The 20,872-nt window shown below is 38.4% G+C and overlaps 1 protein-coding gene across 3 annotated transcripts in view; it reads left to right on the top strand.

Annotated features, from left to right (window-relative positions):
* Positions 1-20,872, top strand: part of tbc1d22a (TBC1 domain family, member 22a) — a 150,174-nt gene that overhangs the window by 82,691 nt on the left and 46,611 nt on the right. For all 3 annotated transcript variants that reach the window (XM_079398835.1, XM_079398836.1, XM_079398834.1), the window contains one exon: positions 8,999-9,074. In XM_079398835.1, the coding sequence (XP_079254961.1) occupies positions 8,999-9,074 (76 nt within the window). The remainder of the gene's footprint in view (positions 1-8,998; positions 9,075-20,872) is intronic.

Raw genomic sequence — 20,872 nt, 5'->3', positions numbered from 1 at the left:
TAAGGTTGTAGAGAAGTGGAGCCCCTTTAAAATTGTTTATAAACCATTAGGGGAACACGATCTCACGGGGATCTGCCGTGCAATTAGAACCAAGGTCAGAGGAACAGCTGAGGGGGAATGGGGCGTGCTCAGAACTGCTGCTGTGGACAGAAAGTGGCATTTACACTGGGGCAAATGCTCGCTTTTATTAATTTCCTAAATAAATAGGTGCCTCACGAGGCCCTTTGTCAGTATAATGCACCTTCAGTGATATTAATGAACCTCTTGCTTATTTAGCCCATTTTTTTCCTCTCTGGCTTTACCCCCTTTTTCTCCCTCCTCTCTTTTTTCTCTCTGTATGCCAACTTAAAAGAAAAAGAAATGGAACCATTTGCGACCATTTTGCACCTTGCGGCTCTTGGGAGTTGGTGTCAAATACAGAAATGGAACGTGTGAAATTGGTTAAAGAAGGGAGAAAGGGAATTGTTAATCATTAATTTACTAAAGAGAAGCAAATGTTGTTGTATTCTGTCCCAGTTTCCATTAGGAGACCCCTTGTTGTATTAAAACCTATGGCATTCGGTGTGTTGCATAAGCAAAAAAGATTGGAGGTAAACAGTCCCTGTTGTATTTACCTGAGCTCAGGCCTGTAGGTAATCTATCCATTTATTATCTCTCTCATCTGTTATTTCCCCCAACCCTGGAACATGCTTAAACAGCCAGGACAAATTAATTGCCAGTGGAGCTTATGATTTTCTGATAATCAGATAAATATGTGCATGGAATGGTGGCACACACTAAAGCAAATGGGGCCTGAGGCCTTAACAATTTGATTTGGCCAATTGGTCCCCTGCTTCGTCGGAACAGTTTATTGACTGGAAGTGCAGAGCTGCGGATTGCATCGACACATGCTCAGATGGTTGCCTGCCAGCCTATTCTTCCATCTCTTACACAGTTAGCATTGATTAATGCTTGATCTTTGACGCCAAGTCAAGTTCCAGCCTTCAACACATGATCTTTGAAGTGTCTACACTGGATGTCAGAGCTCTTGCCGGAAATGCGTCCTATGGTTTTTTTGTGAATTTTCCGGCAGACCCTAGGGGTTGTCGGAGAATACAGATGAAGTGGTCCATTTTCGTCCTTATCAGATGGGCACCTCTCAGAGCAAAGGGTTTGAGATGTCCTTCACTTTTGCATGCTGAGACCAGCGATACTACAACATAGCAGCCAGACAGCTACCAATACCATCTCAGCGGCGCTCTTGAGACACTCAGACGTGTCGCCTCAATCTGTTTTGTTCTTTTTCACACTCTTTTCTCTCTCTGTGAAGAGCACAATACTGGGCCAGCGTGTAATTTTACTTGTTTCCCCCTGGACCGACACGGACCTGTGCAAAGTCAGGCTATTTTCTGAACTGTTGTTTAAGCAAGAGGGGGCTATTGTCTCATATTTTGGCTCAGCACATGAGGGATAATGTGACTCAGAGCAGATACGGTGACCGTAGAAGCGCTGTTTTATTCCACGTGTGTATCAGTGTTGCACGAGGGCTGCAGCAGGGGCCGCTCTTTTGTTTTAGCAGGCTGTGTTATACTCCTGCCCCCCTGCCAATTACATTCAATCAGCCACTCTTGAGGAAGTGGCAGCAGGAAAAGCTGGAGTTTTCTGCTTGGCTGCTGCTCTCTCCTGTCCCTCTTTTACTGACAGCCGTATGCCTCCGTTGCAGCTCACTGAGCTCCTCAGTCAGATGTCTGATAGTGCAGCCTGTCGCTCATATTCTTCCTGCCACATAACCTCCCTTATTAACTCTTCTCTAAGCGTGCACATGCAAAGTACTAAACTCATGAACCCTACCTTTAAAAGAGAAATCCATCAGCCCCTGGCCACGATAACATGAGTGTGATGCACATTGTACAGCACTGCCTCAAGTGTCTTTTCTTGTTCTTATCAAGATAATGTAAAGGCTATGCCATGAAATGAATTGAAGAGAGACAACAGATGTTAAGCAACCAAACATGATCATTCTGTCAATCGTTCACCAATCATTCCATCTGCAAAAGCTCTTAAATCTTATCTACAGTCTTTTCAGCTTAATGCACTGCACCAGATTTAACATCATTAATGTTAAAATGTCTTTGGCTCTTGAGTGTCTTGTAACTGAAAATGTCTTGCACCAATTCAAATGTGTTTAATGGAGAATGTGATATGAGATCTTTAGAGTAATTATGTCTTCAGAATAGTTTGACTATAGCTCATGGGACCTATAGTCTACTTGCATAGTGTTGTTTTTATCCATTTTGGAGTTGGACTGTTATGGTGAATAGTCTTCAACTTGCCCTTCCGTATTCCACTGAGGAAGGATAAACATGGGTTTGCGATAGGGATTGGCGATATCTTATCGTTTGCGATATACCGTTGAAAATTCTCCTCACAATAAAAATTTGTCTCCTCACGATAATAACGATAAGTCTAGTTGATGACGTAGTTTTGTGCGCGCCCGATTCACTGTTCACGTGCGGAGTGAAAACAAGCATGGCGGAAGGCGGACGTGAGGCTGACAGTGCGTTCACACCGGACGCGACTTGCGCGAATAAATCGCGCTATTCGCGCGTAGTTGGACGCGTGAACATTTTGGGTTTACTCGCTTCATTCGCGCGTGAAATTCACTGCACAACAGACGCGAATTCGCGTCATGGGCGGGGCTTCTGCCAGGCGCACATGTATGACTGCCACAGAGAGCATATGTATAGAATTTCGCTCATTCGCGCGAATTGCGTGGCAGGATGTCTATTCGCGTCTTTGCATTGACTTAACATGTAAATCACTCACGCTTAACGCTTCATTCGCGTCTGGTGGGAACGCTCCATGAGGAGGAGCTTGTTGTTAAGCGAGGAGCTACCTCCACAATTTGCAACTGGTTTGGTTACAGAAAATCAGATGAGGAGCAAACTACCATAATATGCAAAGTGTACAGAAAAATGGTGGTTACAAAGAGTGGAAACACGTCCAATTTGAATTTGACATAAAAGATGCCAAACTTTTAATAAAGTTAGAAAAATGCCATTACAAAGGTAAAAACAAAATTCCCTGTAAATCACTTTAAGGAGTCAAATATCACCTCGTAATGGGAAGGTTCATTTTTGATCAGAATTTTTGATTATTGATTTGAAGGTGCTGCTAAATTTTTGACCGTGCTCCTAAATATTTTAAATTAGAAGCACAAGCGCTCCTAAAAATAAAAGTAAGCGTAGAGCCCTGAGAAATATTTCTCATGTATGTGACGAGCCCCAATTTTAAGTTTTCTTTTTTTAATTATTATTATTTTAAGTTGTTTCATTATCAGGAAAAAATGCAAGTGATCCGCGCGAGCACCTCACTGTCATGCATGCGCATTCTTTTCCGCACAAACACTTGCATATGAATAATAGTCTAGACTCTAGAGCATAGCCTCATAATTTTGTTTTAATAAATCGCTTATGCATTAAATAAAGATACAAAACAGGTTGTTAAATATGCTGAATATATTGTTCAAATATTTATAAAATGTGAAACTGTAGCTAATCTTATTCGCAGTCTAGCGTTTTGCATCTGCATAACATAGTGAATTACTTTTAACCTGCAATGATACAAAATAAAACCAAACAAGATTTGTAATGAAGAAAAAAAAATGTAGACAAATAAGAATGATGTAGCCCACATCTCTTGAGCGTCTCACACAGCATGCGCGTGAACACGCAAAATCTTGCTCTCTGCATGAATGCAACGCAGATGGCGACATAAGTTTGTTTGAAACACACAAAAAGTTTAGATAAGATAATAATATTAACAATGAACATTATATGACATTTAAAATAGTTTAGGCGATTTTTCCTTCAGTCCGCCTGTGCATTTCTGACCCAAACAGCAAAGCAGTCTAAATCTCCGCGATGTTCTCGTTAAATATGCCATTTCTGAGATATTACAATTAATTAATTTCTAAAATGTTATGATACGGAAAGCCTGAAACAGATCACAGCAGTATAGCCATACACAGGCTTTCAGTCATCAGCAACGTGGTAAACGTGTGCCAGTAGCCTATGCATATGATTTAATATGAAGCGTCCGTAACGCATTATTATGGTTGATAAGAGCAATTAATGGAGATGAGCTGTTGATCATAATTAGCATGGCCATAAGTTGGCTGTGTACAGAACGTTTCAAGTTAATTGCATTAATAATACTATATGAAATAAACTTAATCTTTAAAACTTAATCATATATATATATATATATATATATATATATATATATATATATATATATATATATATATATATATATATATATTATCGTCATTTGTATCGTTATCGCAATAAATACCTGAAATTATCGTGATAAATTTTTTAGGCCATAACGCCCATCCCTAGTTTGCGACAACACAAGGGTGAAGTAAACAGTTGCAGATTTTTTTTTTTTTTTTGTGAACTTTTCTTCTAAGCTGTTATGACTGACAAAGAAAAAAAAGGACTTGTCGATTTCAAAGAGTGAACTAGGGAAGCAGTGAATGCAGACATTGAAATGTTCAGAAGATAAGCTCATGATCCTGGATGTTCGTATTCTGCATTCGTGGGTTATTTCTGATCCAGCTTTGCCTGGAAGAGCAGAAGCGATTGAGAGAGGAAAAGAGGGCTGCTTAGACTAATGGAAAGGCATCAGCAGCCACAGAGAGAGTGTAAAAGCCCTCTCCTCTCCATGAATAACACAAAGCTGAGCTCTTATTGTGTGCTCTGGTTATCATGGGTCATCATCACAGCTCCAAATCCTTTCAGCAGGCTTGTTGTTTGCATCAAGCAGATCTTTCCACAAGTTCTTATCAAAGGGCTGGTCTTCATCTCCTCAGATTTACAGTTATCTGACTTATTTTGAAAAAAAAGTCACCACCTTCTTCTGTTGATCTTGGATCACCTTTTTTGCCTTTATTCTTTTTCACTCAGCGGAGAAATCAGTCCCTTTGTTGGTAGTGTCAAAGGGAGATCGGTAATCTAGTGAAGGTGAGTGATGGACGTTTTGGAGAATATAACATAGTCCAAAAAAAGCTTCAGTCGCTTTACCAGATCAAAGATGGATTGAGTAAAAAAGGATGCCACAAAGCTTCAACTTGTTCCCCAGCCAAAGCTTTAAACAAATCCCTGGAAAAGAGGATGCTTTCTAAAGAGCATCGAATGGGAAATTTGGCACCTGCTTGTATCATCAGAGCTCTTCCTGTCACAGCATGTTATAGAGGTGGAAGTCAAACCCTTCCTAGTTCTTCTTTTCAAGATTATAGAATCTCTTCAGCTCAGTTCAAAGCTGGTTAATGATATTGCTATGGAAACCGGATTGTTTACAGCTCCTAGGGTCCAGTGTGTAAGAGCACCTGCACTTCATTAAAGCATGGGTGCTTTAATAATGCAGATGTAATTACGGAGGTTTCTGGGCAGGCTTAATGCATGCTTTAGATTGACCCACTCTTCCTGCCTTGGAGGTAATTGCATTGTATCCATGTGTCGCCAGAACATGACATACAAGGAGCGAGAGAAAGAGGCATTTAACTTGTTTAGCTCTTGCTATCCAATGGATTTCTTATCAGATGTTGTCTCCAGGGCAACTGCACAGATTTAAAGCAATGAAGAAACAACAAAATTAAACTGGAGATCTCTTTACCCCCTGTATCCAATTGTAGTGTTGTTGGAGTCAGCTCTGCCTGTTAGCATACACTAGGAAGGAGTCGTGTCCAAAATTGGTGTTGCTCGGTTACTCCTTGTGTATATTAAAAAACAAATATGTAATAGAGATATATCATAAAGTCCTCATGTTCCACAAGGAAAACCATAAAAAGCTCCAGTCTGGTGAATCAAGAAACTTGTGAAAATACAATCTCCGCTCTTAATGGGAACTACATGTCCTTTACTGACATGACGTGGCATGATGCTTCCTGTCCTGGGAGCATCTTTTCTCCGAAGCTTTAGAACAGCTTTAGATGATGAACAGATCAAAATTTAAGTTATTCTTTATTGGTAATTTTCCATTTCACTTGTTCCCCTTTCCCCACTGCCTGGCCACTTTGCCCTAACTCTCAGGGACTCCTGCAGAGATAGATTAGCCCGACATGGAGCGTTAATGTTCACTGAGCCACAAGCATCCTCCAGGGTCAGTGCTCCAGCTGAAGATTAGGTGTAGACCTGTGAAAGTAGGCCAAGCACGGACTCGGCCGCTGACGCCCCATCTGTTTCAGTGCCGCCTCATTGTGCTGCCCCTTTAAAGTCCTGTTTCGAGGTCACGGCAAAAAGAAGGTGGCTGGTTTTAATGGCCGGGATCCAGCTATTCATGTATTCATCTAAGGCACCTCTGGAGCGCCGAGGCTGCACATCTGAGCCTGAAGGACAGCTGAAATTGTTTATCGGTTAATGACTTCTCTCCCCTCGCGGGTGTTTGCCGCCTCAGCTGCTCCCAGGCTACATTAAAGCATCCTGCCTCTCTGAAGTCTCATCAAAGATGGAGCCATAGACCTACTCACATAATGCAGAATATCTGTCTATCCACCTTTGCAAGTTGAGGACTGATTGTGAAAATCATTATCTTTGTTCAGTCCAGGGTATTTGCACTTGTTGGGGTTGCCAAGACACAGAGGACCAAGATATTTGGCGAGCAATTAGGTGATTGTCCAAAGTGTATAATTAACTCTCCTACAATCATTACCTCTTGACAAATTTTGGATCCCTCAAAGAGCCACTTAGAGGTTGATCCAGTGAAAATTGATTGGAGTAAAAAGCCTTCGAGATAATACTGATATCAGTGCAATTTTATGCAAAGGAAAAGGCTAGCTAGCCATTTGAATGTAGTCTCTATACAATTACGGATCTCTTTTGTCACTAAATGTACTTACGCTTCAAGAGTTCGTATGAAGGTGTCCATTAGGTTTGATATAACTTAGACCGCTTGATAAGGTGTCACCATTATTGTCACTCACACTGTCATGTCTCCATTTGTCCAATGAAGTTATCCATTTTCATGGTCATTATGGCAGTAATTTTAATGTTAAATGTCATCTAAAAATTAGGAGCAGCTTCTGTCTAGCCATGCATTCCAGTAAATGAGTTAGAGAATACAAATGTAGACAGTGAAGGTTGAAAGAAAGTTGCAAGACTATCCTAAAACTTGCTGTGTGTTTCTTGTTCATTTTGTTGGCTGTGGTCTGTCCTACACACACATTTATATGACAGAACAAGTTCATAACTTGGAAGGTCATATAAATGTGTGTGTAGGACAGACCACAGCCAAATAAATGAACAAAATTTTCTCCTCACACGGTTTAGTTTAGGGAGATGATTTCACAGCAGGGTTTTGTTGGACCTGTTTACGGCTGAATGCCCGTCTTGCGTACAGCGCATACATGCACACTCCGTCTGTTATTTTCTTTGTACACATACCTCCTTTAGATCAGCAGTTTTATTGCTGTGAATGATGGGTCTTCAGCTTCTGTTGATTATATCCATGCCTGACAATCTCACCTTAGCAAACCACCCAATATATCATCCCTAAACCACTGCTTGTTTTATGCTGGCTCTCGACAGCTGAACTTGTGCTCTGTTTCTATGGGCAGTATAGCTAGGCTAAGTTTCCTCCAGCGGGAGTGCAGAGGGAATCCCACTGAGGCTTGGGGAGAGATAGAGGTGGGTGGGGGTCTCTTAAATAGCTGTCTGGTCAAGAAGGGTCTTTTAACGTAGGCTGAAATGAATGTGGTAATTAAGCTGCACTGTGGGCCACAGGACCTTGATGAATATTATCACTTAATTATAAGATCACTATTCCCAGCACACAGTTGAGCTCTGCTAGCACACAATTTCTTTCCCAGTGCGGATGGGCGGTGGTGCATGTATTTGTGCGTACATATGCATATGTATGGGGTGTGTTCACTATGTGTGCCAGTGCCAAGATATTGTCTATCCTTTACTTTTACCAACTGATTGTTGCAGTAGAAATAACAACTTTACACCAGAGAACGTTTAACCCATTAGACAAAAATAACATTGAAGTTACAATGGTATAATTTTTGAATTCATAAGTAACATTTTTAAGACAATGAGTAACACTGCTGCATTATAAAGATTTATAGAGAGTAAATGTCCTGAACATCTAATAATTATTACTCATTACTAGTTTACGGTATGATGATTTATTCCAGTGATGTCCATTAAAAGTCACAAGTTTATGACAGTGCTGTTCATTGTGAGTTTGAGGTTATGGCAATGTTACTCATTACACATTTATGACATTGTTGTAAGCTTAAATAACAACTGTTATTGTAAGCTCAAACTCATAATACCGTTATCATAACTCTAAACAACTCCTGACAAGTAACTTGTAACACTTGTTGTAAACCTGTAACCAGTAACAATGGAATTAACTAAAAACTGAAACACATCGCAAGACATATTGCATATTGTCAAGCAAATATTGTCACAAAATCAGACTCAGGCCCTGTTTACACTTGTGCATTTTTGTTTTAAAATCAAAACGATTCTCATCTACACTGGAGTTTTCACTGCATTTCAGAAACTATCTCCGTCCACACTACACAACTGAAAACACATGTCACATGACCATTCATGCAGGTACAACAATGAGCATGACATTATTGTTTACAAGGTCATCAAGGATACGCAGAGCGAATGTGGGCAGCCAGACCATCATTTTCAAAATTCTCCGCTTTAGTCCATTTACTCTGAAACACAACCCCAGAGTTTTCAAACTAAAACGGGGTCTGCATAAACGACAGGCGTAACTGTAGTAAAAGTTATGCATTTTAAAACGAAAACACACTAGTGTACACACAGCCTCTGATTTAATTCTGCCGTAAATGAATTTAGGAAGAATTTTGCAAATTTAGGAAGAAGTTTGTTTTTAATTCACATTTTTTCAATTTTTCATTTACATCATGTGTTTCATTGGGCAAATATGTGTACCGTTTTAAGTTTCTCATCTTTTTCTCTCTTCCCTCAAGGACAACTACACCTTCGCCCAGCCTGGGATCCAGAGGAAAGTGAAGGCACTGGAGGAGCTGGTCAGTCGGATTGATGGTGCGTACCCTTGGTGAAGCACACCCTACTTAGCTCCGTACTCTCCTTTTTTCTGCCTGTGCCCTCTCTCTCTTTTTATCTCTCACTGTCTCTGACTAACCCATACCCCCAGCCCCCTTCAGCTGCAGTGTCAGCCCCAATCAGTGTACCAGTGGTTTGGCCTTTAGTGGAGAGCGCTCGCTGCTCTGGCCAGGAAAGCAAAAGGCACTGGAGCATAAGCCTCTCTCATTACTTTCTATTAGGTGACCGTAATCAGAATTCAATGCCCATTTCTCGGAGACAGGAAGCCCTCTCCTCTCCTCCCGCACAAGGCCTCTATCTCCTCAGCCTGCATTAGACCCAATGATTGCTTTAATTTCTGAGAGAAAGACACAATATGCACTCAGAGCATATTGTTGATGTTTTTACCCCACTCACTTTGTGGCAAATAGAGAGAGAGCGACTGTGTGTGTTTCATTCTCATCAGTTTTTCCGCTATATATAGAGCTGCTTGTTCTTTCCTCCGCTTCTGTTTTGATTGCCTGCTCGATTCTATACTTTTTTCCAGCAGAAGCTTTTTTGTCTCTTCCAGTTGGATTATTCAGTTATTTACGGGACCTGTCAGAGAGAAATAAGGTTGAAAAGTAGCTGATCACAACATAATTTTTGCTTTTCCACTAAAGAAATTCCTCCCTTTACTAAGCACGGAGACAACTACCTTTAGGCTGATGTACTTTACCCACATCTGTCTCCACCGAAAAACAAGGTGTACCACCATGACACCTGCTAAAACTAGATGTTCCTCTAGTTTGCATCAGTCTAGTGGTTTTGAATTGGGTAATTTGATGTGTTTCTTGGAGACAAGCACATTAACATTGGTTTAATGAGCCTGGAGAGCGAGCATTATCAGTCTTTGGGCTCAGACTCGTTCTTGAGTAACCTTCACATTGTCAGGCTCCAGAGCTTTTCGCCTGTCACATTTATTGTGTTTAGCCACTCTTGATTACAGATAATGTCGTCTATTAGACATTCAAATGGGGTTTGGAAGTGCTTTGCAAAGAAACCAATGAAAGGGAACAATTGATATTTGAGATTCATGCACAAGACGCTTGGCTTTTTTCTCTCTTTGTTATTCTTCACCAGTTTTCAGCTAAACAATAACTTATGCTTTGTGAGTAATTATGAAGGATACAGTTAGTTATCCTTCTGGATATGTGTGTACTGTAATTGTGTCTTGCTCGGGTAGTTACTGTTTTAATGTTATTATTGGAGCCATGGCCTACCACTTAGTGCATATTCTCCAGGTATATAATATCACACAATTTAATAATCTGTTCATCAGTTCGCTAGATGGCCTTCTGCAGAAAAATTGAAAATGAAAAATGTAGTTCTTATTTTCCACTAGATATTCGATTTTGGCACGCTCTGCAGCAGCTGACCACTAAATAACTCTCACTCGTGGCGTAACACGACAAAATACTGTAGAACCCATTATAATCAATGATGCTGTCTACACTGGATGTGCCACGGTACAACACAACAAATCCCAGACTGTTGCCTCGCCCTATTTATGATATACCAACACATATAGTTCAAATGAATTGAAACAAGTAAATTTTTTCCTTTAAATACTTTTTCAAGATCTGAGGTAAATGATCTATTGTCACATTCATTATTGTCAAATTAAACCATTTCAGTGTTACAGAAAACACGCTCGTTACGCTCGTCATGCATCACTGTCGTGGATTGTTAGGACAAAAACCCGTTAGAGACACGTGTTGGTTGATACAGGTCTGGCTTTGTTTTAAACTATTTTCTTTGGTGGCACAAAAATAAATAATGTAACTGGTAGTATTGTCTAAAATGTAAGTTAATGAATATGACTTCTTGTTTATTGAACTCTTGGATAATAGCAATATCCTATTCCCAATCATTCTGCTGATCTGAATATCAAACACTCTTGCTCATATGATTTTGGTTAAATAATTGCCACATTTTGTTTCTTGCCCGAACAGCTGCTCAAACAGAAATGAGCTTCTTGCAAGTGAAGTTTAGATGCCAAACACCTCTTTCACATTTCCCATTACTCCTTCATTTTAGTTAATCTACTCTGATCAAACCTAATTTGATCGAGTCAATTGGGTGGGGATTTCTTGTCCACATCAGATAATCACTTCTCTTGATTTAGTCCTATGGGTCAGTGTGCTGTGTTCACAGCATAAATCATTTGATTCGACTTGGTAGGACAAGACGCAAATAGCAATAGTATGTTTTAATACTTGCCACCTGGGCCAACAGGGACAACATGCCAAGAAAACAGGGTCACAACAGAAAGGCTATTGAATGCTCTGCAGTCAGCTAAGTGAAAGTTACGCTGTTCTGACGAAACGCAACAAGGACTCAAGATTTCATTTGGAAGTTAATGCAGCAAGGTCAAAGTGCGCATATCGTTGCATCTTTGATGTATGACGGCTCTCTTCCCAGCATCCCTTTATCTTGTCCTCTGAACAGCCCTCACTCTGTTCGGGTTGCACTTTCAATATATAAAAGATGTGCCAGAGAGGGAGTGTGTAATTGCTGGTCGCCAGAGAGTTGGGTTTCTGCCATGCTCATCTTCATCAGGCTGCCTGGATTACTGTCGCATTATTTCCAAATTTCCCCCTTGTAAGGACGGCACATGTCGACCTTAATCAGGCTGCTCTTAGATCTGGCACTGTCGTGGTGTTTCACATCATATTCTCCCCTGTAATAAAGTTGAGGATGTAAATCAATCAGGCGGACCCTTTTTGAACTCTTTTCTTCACCGGCACACTGAGGCACGTTGCATGCTTGGTCACTCTGCTGTCCCGAACAGAGGTTACGGTACCTCTTCCAGCACTAATGAGGCTGGGGGTTTAGAACATGCAGCTACTGGGAAGGTCTGAGCCCAGACCTGCGGTGTAGTGATACATGCAGGGTACATGGCGCCGCAGACGATTGACGCTCCGACACCTTTGTTCACGGGACATGTTCGTTCGGCCTCCGTCGCCATATGGCTCCTCTCAGGCAGGATACAGCTAGGGCATGTTTGTCAGGGCCCACAGCGGCCCACCGACAAGACAGGCATTCCCTGCAGGAAGCTGCCCCTGAACATCAACGAGAGAGGCCAAAGGTCGTTAGACCTCGCAGCTGCGAGCTGTCCGTCCCATCTCGCTTACATCGGCACAGTGTGTCCATGCACACCCAGATGTTCGGATACAGATGCACCACTCAGGTGCTAAGGTCACGCTTACACAACACCTGCTTTTTGTTATGGAAGCAGTGCCTTTGAGAGCCACTGGCGGGAATAATGCCAAGAATAACTAGAATAAACAAAAACAGGTTGATTGAATATGATAAAATAACTAAAAAGTACATTTGACACAGGACTAAGACTAATTTAAAATGCTAAAACTAAAGGTCCTTGCACACTGAGTCTGAAATTCTTGTGTGTAATTTTCGGACTTTAAAAAATAAATACGGCCTCACGTTGTGTCAATCATGTTTACACATTGCCTCCGAAACTTTCGTCCATCCTTAAAAAAAATTTGGATCAGGTTCAATTTTCTGAATTTTTCAGCATGATGAATGTTTAGGATGACGAATACAAAAAACGTATACAAAAATGTTGGACTCAGTGTGCAAGGACTTCAAGACTAAATTAAAAGGCTGACAAAATCAACTCTACTATGAAAGAGACTATTTAAATTATTTTGAAAGAGTTTCTTTATTTGTAAGTTTTGTTTGCGATATTCACTTTGCCACTCATTTTTGCCAAAGAAGACTCCTATTGGGCAGTCGTGGCCTAATGGATAGGGAGTTGGACTTGTAACCTGAAGGTCGTGGGTTTGAGTTTCAGTTCCGGCAGGGATTGTAGGTGATGGAGGAATAACCAACACTCTCTCCACCCTCTATACCACGACTGAGGTGAGACTCTTGAGCAAGGCACCGAACCCCCAACTGCTCCCCGGGCGCCGCAGCATTGGCTGCCCTCTGCTCTGGGTGTATGTGTGTTCACTACTGTGTGTGCACTTGGATGGGTTAAATGCAGAGCACAAATTCCGAGTATGGGTCACCATACTTTGCGACACACCATTTCCCATATTTAGTTTCAACTTGATTGAGCAAGTGATTGCAAAGGTATGAGGGTTTTTTTTTTTTTTTAGTTGTAGCACCCTTACTTTTAAAGTATTAAAAGAAATATATATATATATATATTATATTGTATTTAAGATATACCCCAGTGACAGATTTGTACCTTTTTTTTCTGGAAAATTACAACGTTCAGATTTTGTTTGCAATTTAATGTATTTTTCACTGCTTGTTTTAAACTTGTTTGTACATTCTGTTTGGTGATATGTGCTTTATTAATTAGGACTAAAACTAATTATTTTTGGTAAATAAGCACTTATTTTGACGTAATCAAATCGAATCAGAATACTAAAAACTTAAAAACAAATTAGCTCATGAAAATGTTTTGTTAAAATTGTATAAAATAATAATCATAATATATTTCTACCTTTGTTTATTTGAAATATGAGTTTGGAAAAATGAAAAAAAAGACTGCTATTTTAGATATTTTTAGCTGGGTTTTTTCCCCTCTATGAATAAAGGCAGGGTCAGAAATGTTCAGGCAAAACCCAAAGCCACAATGCCAGCTTGTTGTGGGTAGTTGCCAGGGCATTTCTAGGTTGTTACTTACTGACCCATGACAAAAGTGCCCGCCGCCAAGTCTATGATATTCTTGATATGGATCTGGATCCTGCGGGTTCAACCACGAAAGTTAACTCTTTCCCCGCCAGCGTTTTTAAAAGAAGTTGCCAGGCACCGCCAGCATTTTTGATGATTTTCACCTAAATTTGACGGCCCTCAGAATATTTTCTGCTATGAATACATGAACATATTATATATCAAAATAAAGAACCAAGCTTCTGGCTTTTAATTAAAAAAATATATTTTATTATTTTATAATATATTTTACTTCATGTTTTCATGTGTTATCACCACTTGAATGCACATAGATTTAATCAGAAATACAACATTTTGAATAAAAAACTAAATAAATGTTTATCAAAGTAGTGCATTTTCAAGCAAAATACATTCAAATGTCATATTCTTTCACCTGTATATCTATCTATCTATCTATCTATCTATCTATCTATCTATCTATCTATCTATCTATCTATCTATCTATCTATCTATCTACATATATATAGATCATCACGCACACATACACACACAAACAAACACACACACACACTCAGATTGACGGGTTATCGGTCCTTACACAACTAGAGATGTTTCGGTGTCTGTAAAGGCATCTCTCTCACTGAATACTTCGTCCTGATCAGATTCAAAATGATCAAATCATGATCTACATATATGATCTGCATTTTCTCTGATCCTTCCATTTATGCTGATCGTCTTGTATTCGGACCCGTAAGACCGTAACTCCTGTAAATCATTCAGGACATGCGCTAGGGCTTTCCTTACTGTAATATATCTAGAATACGGATTGCCGTAAAAACTCTTCAATGGCGGGGAAAGAGTTAATACGCATATGCAATGGAAACAGTATTACTCTACTTAAATAGCATCTGGAAGACTTTCCAGCTTCATTGTTTATAAATCAACATTTGTACTAGCATTATATTTCCCTTTTTACAGACTGTGAAAAGGGAAAGTGACTTTCTGTGAAAGTGCTGTAGAGTTTGACTGAAATAACACATAATGGCTAATGATACTGGTATGTGCACATAAATAATTTTAAATGTCAGTGCTATAGATGGACCTTTAGTTTTATTGTCATGGAAACTTCACTCGTGGACTTTGCACTGGGCGTTGCTGTCATGCAATCTAAAGAGCAAAGAAACAACACTGCAGACTGAAAACTTGACATTATAACACCAGTATGCCTGACGTGAATCTGTGAGGTCTTTGTATGTCCTATGGCTGCATGACGCGTATGCAGATGTACTTTCATGCGTAACCCCATGCATTTTGTCATGGTTCATTTTTGTCAAGCCTTTGCCTGTAGTGCAATTTTGAATTTTACAATGAATGCATCTTCATGTCTCGCTGTATTTCGCAGTTGGTTCACCGTCTCCTGCTCTCAGTCAAAAAATAACATCTCTAGTTCTGTGAAGTCATTGTGACAGATCAAGCTTTCAAACAGCTAACATTGATTTATTTTACATTTCTGTCACCACCAGGCCCTAAACGGCCTGCCAATTTCCTCACCACAGAGTGATCCTAAGCTTTAATTATCTGCCTGCTTTTCAAAAGAGCCGCAAGCGCTTTTTTTATATATAGGATTATCACACCATAACCACCTTCAAGATATGGCAATTTTCTCTTCCTGTTCTCATAATTACATGCTGTGGTGAAACACCTCAGCCTCTATTCTTTTTTTTGTTTTTTTTACTTTTAGCCACAGCTCTTACCATAGTGATTTCCAAAAAATGTCTATAGGCAATTGTTTCATGTATTAATTATTATATGTGCAACTTGGAAGTTATAATAGTTTATAAAATTATTTCATTATATAGTCAGTACTTTAGGACAGATGACTATCTACTGGCAACCAACTAACATCTACCAAAAAAAATCAAAAATAAATTAATTGCTATTTTTTTATTAATTTATTTATTTTATATTATTTTTTTTTTATTTTTTATTTTTTTCCAATGGTGACCCCACAGTAATTTGAACAAGCTGCAATTTCTTTTTTTACTTTTTCAGATTTAGACTTCCCTAAGCACCACATAAATTACACTTTGCTGGACAGTCAGGTAGTATCTTGCCAGAATACGTTTCATTGTGGTCTTGTTTCCAATGCGCAAGAACGCTGATGTTACCCATGCATGAGTTGTGTGATCAATTACCATGCCGACATCCCGATCTGCTGAAGTTTCATTGTTCTCAAGCAGCACCTTCATTTTTCAATGTCTTTAAACTGGCTTGGAAATAAGAGTGTGCTCACAATTGAAATTAATACACCGATCACGGCTAGATAAATGAGAACGGAGAATATAGGCAGGAAGTTACCTTATATGAAGAAGAGAAATTGAGCGTATGGAAAGAGATGAGGATATGTGTGAATCTATTATTCTTTTGAGATCCACTTCACTTACTATACATGTCTTTCTCATGTTATGGGAAGATCACATCAGCAAAACATACTGGGAAAAAAAAAAGAATTGATTATGCACAGTTTACTTATACACCACATGAAAAGTCTAGAATAAAAAAAAATTTTTTTGAAAGAACAAAAAAAGGACTCACCTTGGTGCTCAAGAGCCATTACTTATAATTATCAATGGTGAAAAAAAAGTGGAAAATAAAATAAATTAATACTTTTGTTCATCAAGGATGCATTACATTTGATTAAAAGTGACATTAAAGATTTATAATGTTACAAAAGGTTTATTTAAAAGGTCTATTTCAAATGAATTCTGAAACTGTGTCAATATAAAATATTAAGCAGCCAAAACGTTTTTCAACGTTGACGACAATAATAAGAATTGAGCACTCAATCAGCGTGTCCATAAATGGTTTCTGAAGGGTCATGTGACACTGAAGACTAGAGTAATGGCTGCTGAAAATTCAGTTTTGCCACCACAATAATAAGATGCACTTAAAATTATCTTAAAACGGAATGCTGATATTTTCAATTGTAATGATATTTCAGAATATTAAGGTTTTTACAGTGTTTTGATCAAATAAATGCAATCAATCAATCCTTCAACATTTTGACAGCTGATTATCCAAATGTTTAGACTGCTATCATCAAATTGCTCTCTCAGGGTGTAGTATAAAATGCATAATGTTTGGACAGGTTAATATTATGCATAATTGATATATGTAAATTAGATGGTCATTTTAGTGGAGATGTTTTGTAAATGACTTTGCATCATCTTGGACTGTTGAATATTGAGGAAACTCTCTTTCTCTCTCTCTTTTTCTCTTGCTTCATGTCTCTTTAACACTCACACTCCACTCTCATTAGGAAACCAAACACACTATTGTCACCGTATGCTTTCAGTTCGTTCGAGGGCTTGTGGTAATTAGCAGTCGTATTAGACGATAGCCCATAAGAGTTGTTTAACGCTAAAACAATTCTGTTCGTCAGAAGCGCCCCAGAACGTGAACACTGTTTCCTCTTATCTCGTCTGTTTTGTATGAATACATTGAGGTTCATCAGCATGCAAATTGCTCAAGGTGAATTTATTTATGTAAATGAGGACACAATGTGGGATTTTTCACACAAATCATATAAGGTTAGAAAGCACACATTAACATTTCAGGTGAGGCAGTACAGAGGCTCCTTAGAAAATGAGAAAAAAAATGCTGACAACCTAAATGACACCTGATGTCGCTTTTCTTTTGGGGGGTTTCTTTACAAATGTTGCTTTTGAACATCAAATTTGCTCTTCTGATCCTAACAGAAAAACCTCAACTTGTATCAAACAAAGCAATTTTTTCTGTTTTGTTGTCATTTCTTCTTTTGGACATCTTAAAAAGATAGTTCACCCTCATATTGTTGAAAACAATGTAACTTTCTCCTTTGAAACACAACTGTTTTGGTGACCATTGACCCATTGTATGGACCCAAAAAAATAAAAAAGAGAGACTCTTCTCAAAATATCTTCTTTTATGTTCCACAGAATAAAGCAAGTTATACAGGTTTGGAATGGCATGAGGGTGCAAAAATAATGACAGATTTTTCATTAGGGTTGAACTTTCCCCTTTAACGCCTTTGATTTCTTTTGGCAGCTTTTTTGTGCACAGTTTCTTTTTTCCACTGCTGAACATGAAAGTATCTTGGGCTGGATGGTAAGTCAAACTGTCCAATTCAGTTTTTTTGCTGAAATGGATTATTTTCCTTCCTCACATGAGCTTCAAACATTGTCTGTATGAGATACAGGTGTGAACAGGCAGCATTTCTAAACTGAGTTGATCTGGCTTGTCCATTTTAAATAATAATATTATTATTGTTGTTGTTGTTGTTTTGTTATTATTATTATTATTATTGATATACACATAAACAAACAAATCAATAAATAAAACAAACAAACAACCCTGCGGGAGGTCAGTTTCAAATTTAATGTAAATTAATTATGAAGGTGAGGAGTTGAAAAAGAATTTTTTATTTTTTTCAAATAGCAATTTAATTTATTATTTTAATAAATACTGTAAATTATTTTATTAATGGTACATAGCAAATATTTATATTGTTGTAAATTACTGCATGATTAAATTAGATCATTTATATTTATATAAATTAAATATTGATACAAGGTGATCCATTTTTATTGCGGTCAAACACCATTTTTATTGCCCTCTTCATGGCAAGTCAGAAGCCATTATTAAGGCAAATATTGAGTTAGATTAAATTGCATGAATTCCAACAGCGCTGTTGACGTTTAACTCCCGTTGAACATGTTTTAGGGCCCAGAACAGAATTTAAAATATCAGATATGTCCTGAATTCTGCTGAACACATTGTAATCCGAAAACCAGATCTGTCATATAAAGGGGAAGCATTAATTTCGATCACAGAAAGAAAGAAAAAGGACAAAAATAACATTTTGAATTGCCAAAAATAGCGTTTTGGTTGCTGTTTTGTGCTGTCAAGGTCTCTTGTAAATGTTTGCATTATTGCCTATGTTTTCCATTTGCTATGCATGAGTCAACCCCTTGATTAAAGATGTAGATGTGAAATAATGTCAGATTAAAAGCAGTGCACTTGAAACATTGATCCTATTTGCACTTGAGCTGTTTGACTAATGGCTTATGAACAGCCAGCACAGGAAGTAGTTTTCTGCCATGATGATAAATGCAATCTCTACAATCTTGGGAGAGTGACAGCGCATTGACAGTGGCCGCTGTCAACTGTCATATCCAGACCTATTCTTAAATTCATTGTGCATTCGAAGTGAATATATAATCCACACACACACATTCAGAGAACGTCAAAAAAAAAAGTGGCCTGGTCCAAAGTTAAAGGGATAGTTGGCTAAACATATTCAAGTTTTGTTGGTATTTATTCACCCTAAACTTGTTTAAATTCTGTCATTTACTTAGATTTATTGATTGACCGATATATCGCCCGATATTTGGCATTTTTCAAATATCGGCCGATAAGTTTTTCTGTTTGCCCGATGTGTTCGTGGCAGGACTTTTATTTTGACGGCACCTGAGCACACAGCGTTCACATTCTCCCTCTTGTTCACTGTCGTCGTTAACAGTTGTGTCTAATACGGATAGAAGTCTGTCTAATAATCAGATAGAACTGTTAAACAAAGGAATTAAAAGTATCCTAACGATTGCTTTTATATTGTTAGTAATAGAAAGGCAAACATTATATACTTTCTCGTTTGCCATCAGCATTCAGCAAATTTGCATTTATATCATTTAAACAAATCTTTGAATGACTAATGAACATTTAATTTCACAAACCCTGCAGACTTAGTCGAATCTAGTTGAGATCTTGTGAAGTGTGAATCTGTATCCTGCATGATCGCGTGTTCTCTGCGTGATGGTAGATTCATGTGAATTGAATGCAGACAGGAGGAGAGTTCAGCTTTACTAGAGACCCACGATCGACAAAATTTAAACTCGTGATTTTAAATTATGCTGCGCTTCATGCTTTTGCCTGTCATATAAATGTCATTTTCACTGTGTGCTTTATGTAAAATGAGTGTTACCTTGGATTTATTTAAAAAAATATGATTCCCAATGCACACAAACTTCCCAGAATACCTGTGTGTGTACTCTTCCCAGAGTGCCCTGTTGGTTACAGACAGTGTTTACTTCCTTTTGAATTATATTTTATTAAATATTTATTTGTGAAAAATACTTTCTCATTTAAAGTATAAGCATATTTATTTTTACACTTTTTTTTTTTTTTAATCCATTTTCAAATTTCTTAAACCTTAATTAAAATAAATAAAATGATATCGGCTTTATATCGGCCATCGGCATCCCTGCTTTCCAAGATATCATCATCGGCTATCAAAAAAAAAAAAACAATATAAGTCGATCACTACTTAGATTGCATATTTTCTATAAATATTTAATTTTAGATTATGTTTTTAATTCAAACTTTGATAAATGTGCTGTGGCTTTGTAAGTTTTATAGTGTTTTATAGTTCATATTGTTTTTTCCCCCTTAATTTCAGTTTTTATTTTTAAGTAATTTTTTTATTTTTTTTTATTATGAGTTAATGATAATAACCCTGGCCTGTATAAGTCATATACAGATACGGCTGTTGTGATCTCTCAGAAGGTGGGTGTTGTAGACCCGCTCTCTCTCTAGGTTTCTGAGCGGGTTTTGGCTGGATATGCAGCGAGGGCGAGATTGAGGGTCAGTGCAGATGTAATTATGGGATGGATGGGTGGGGGCAGAAGTCGAGTAGAAGTCCATTGCTCAGCAGAATCGTGGCAAACAGCTCACTTGTCTTTCTGTGAACTCTGACCTCTGCCTGTTCCCCATCCCCCTCAAAACCTGCATGTGTTTTGCTGCATTGAAGGTGGAAAAAGTATGTGTTCTCTTTGCTGACAATCCATATTCTACTAATAAATCTGCAAGGCTTATTCTAACATATTTTGAATTTTTATTATATGATTTAGGCTACCTGAAATTATATTTTCTATCAAAGTTATACCTGCAAGTTTTTCAGGGGGTTGGGATGTGAATATTTTCAATTTAGGGTTAGCGGCATGGAGCACTTTGTGTGTGTGCATGTGTGTCTGCCATTATAATGAAATGATAATGAAAACAATAAAGATATATGAGCA

The sequence above is a fragment of the Barbus barbus genome (genome assembly GCF_936440315.1).
Source record: "Barbus barbus genome assembly, chromosome: 39".
Classification (NCBI taxonomy): domain Eukaryota; kingdom Metazoa; phylum Chordata; class Actinopteri; order Cypriniformes; family Cyprinidae; genus Barbus; species Barbus barbus.
Note: the sequence above shows the minus strand (reverse complement) of the source record. Positions and strands in the feature narration are given on the sequence as shown.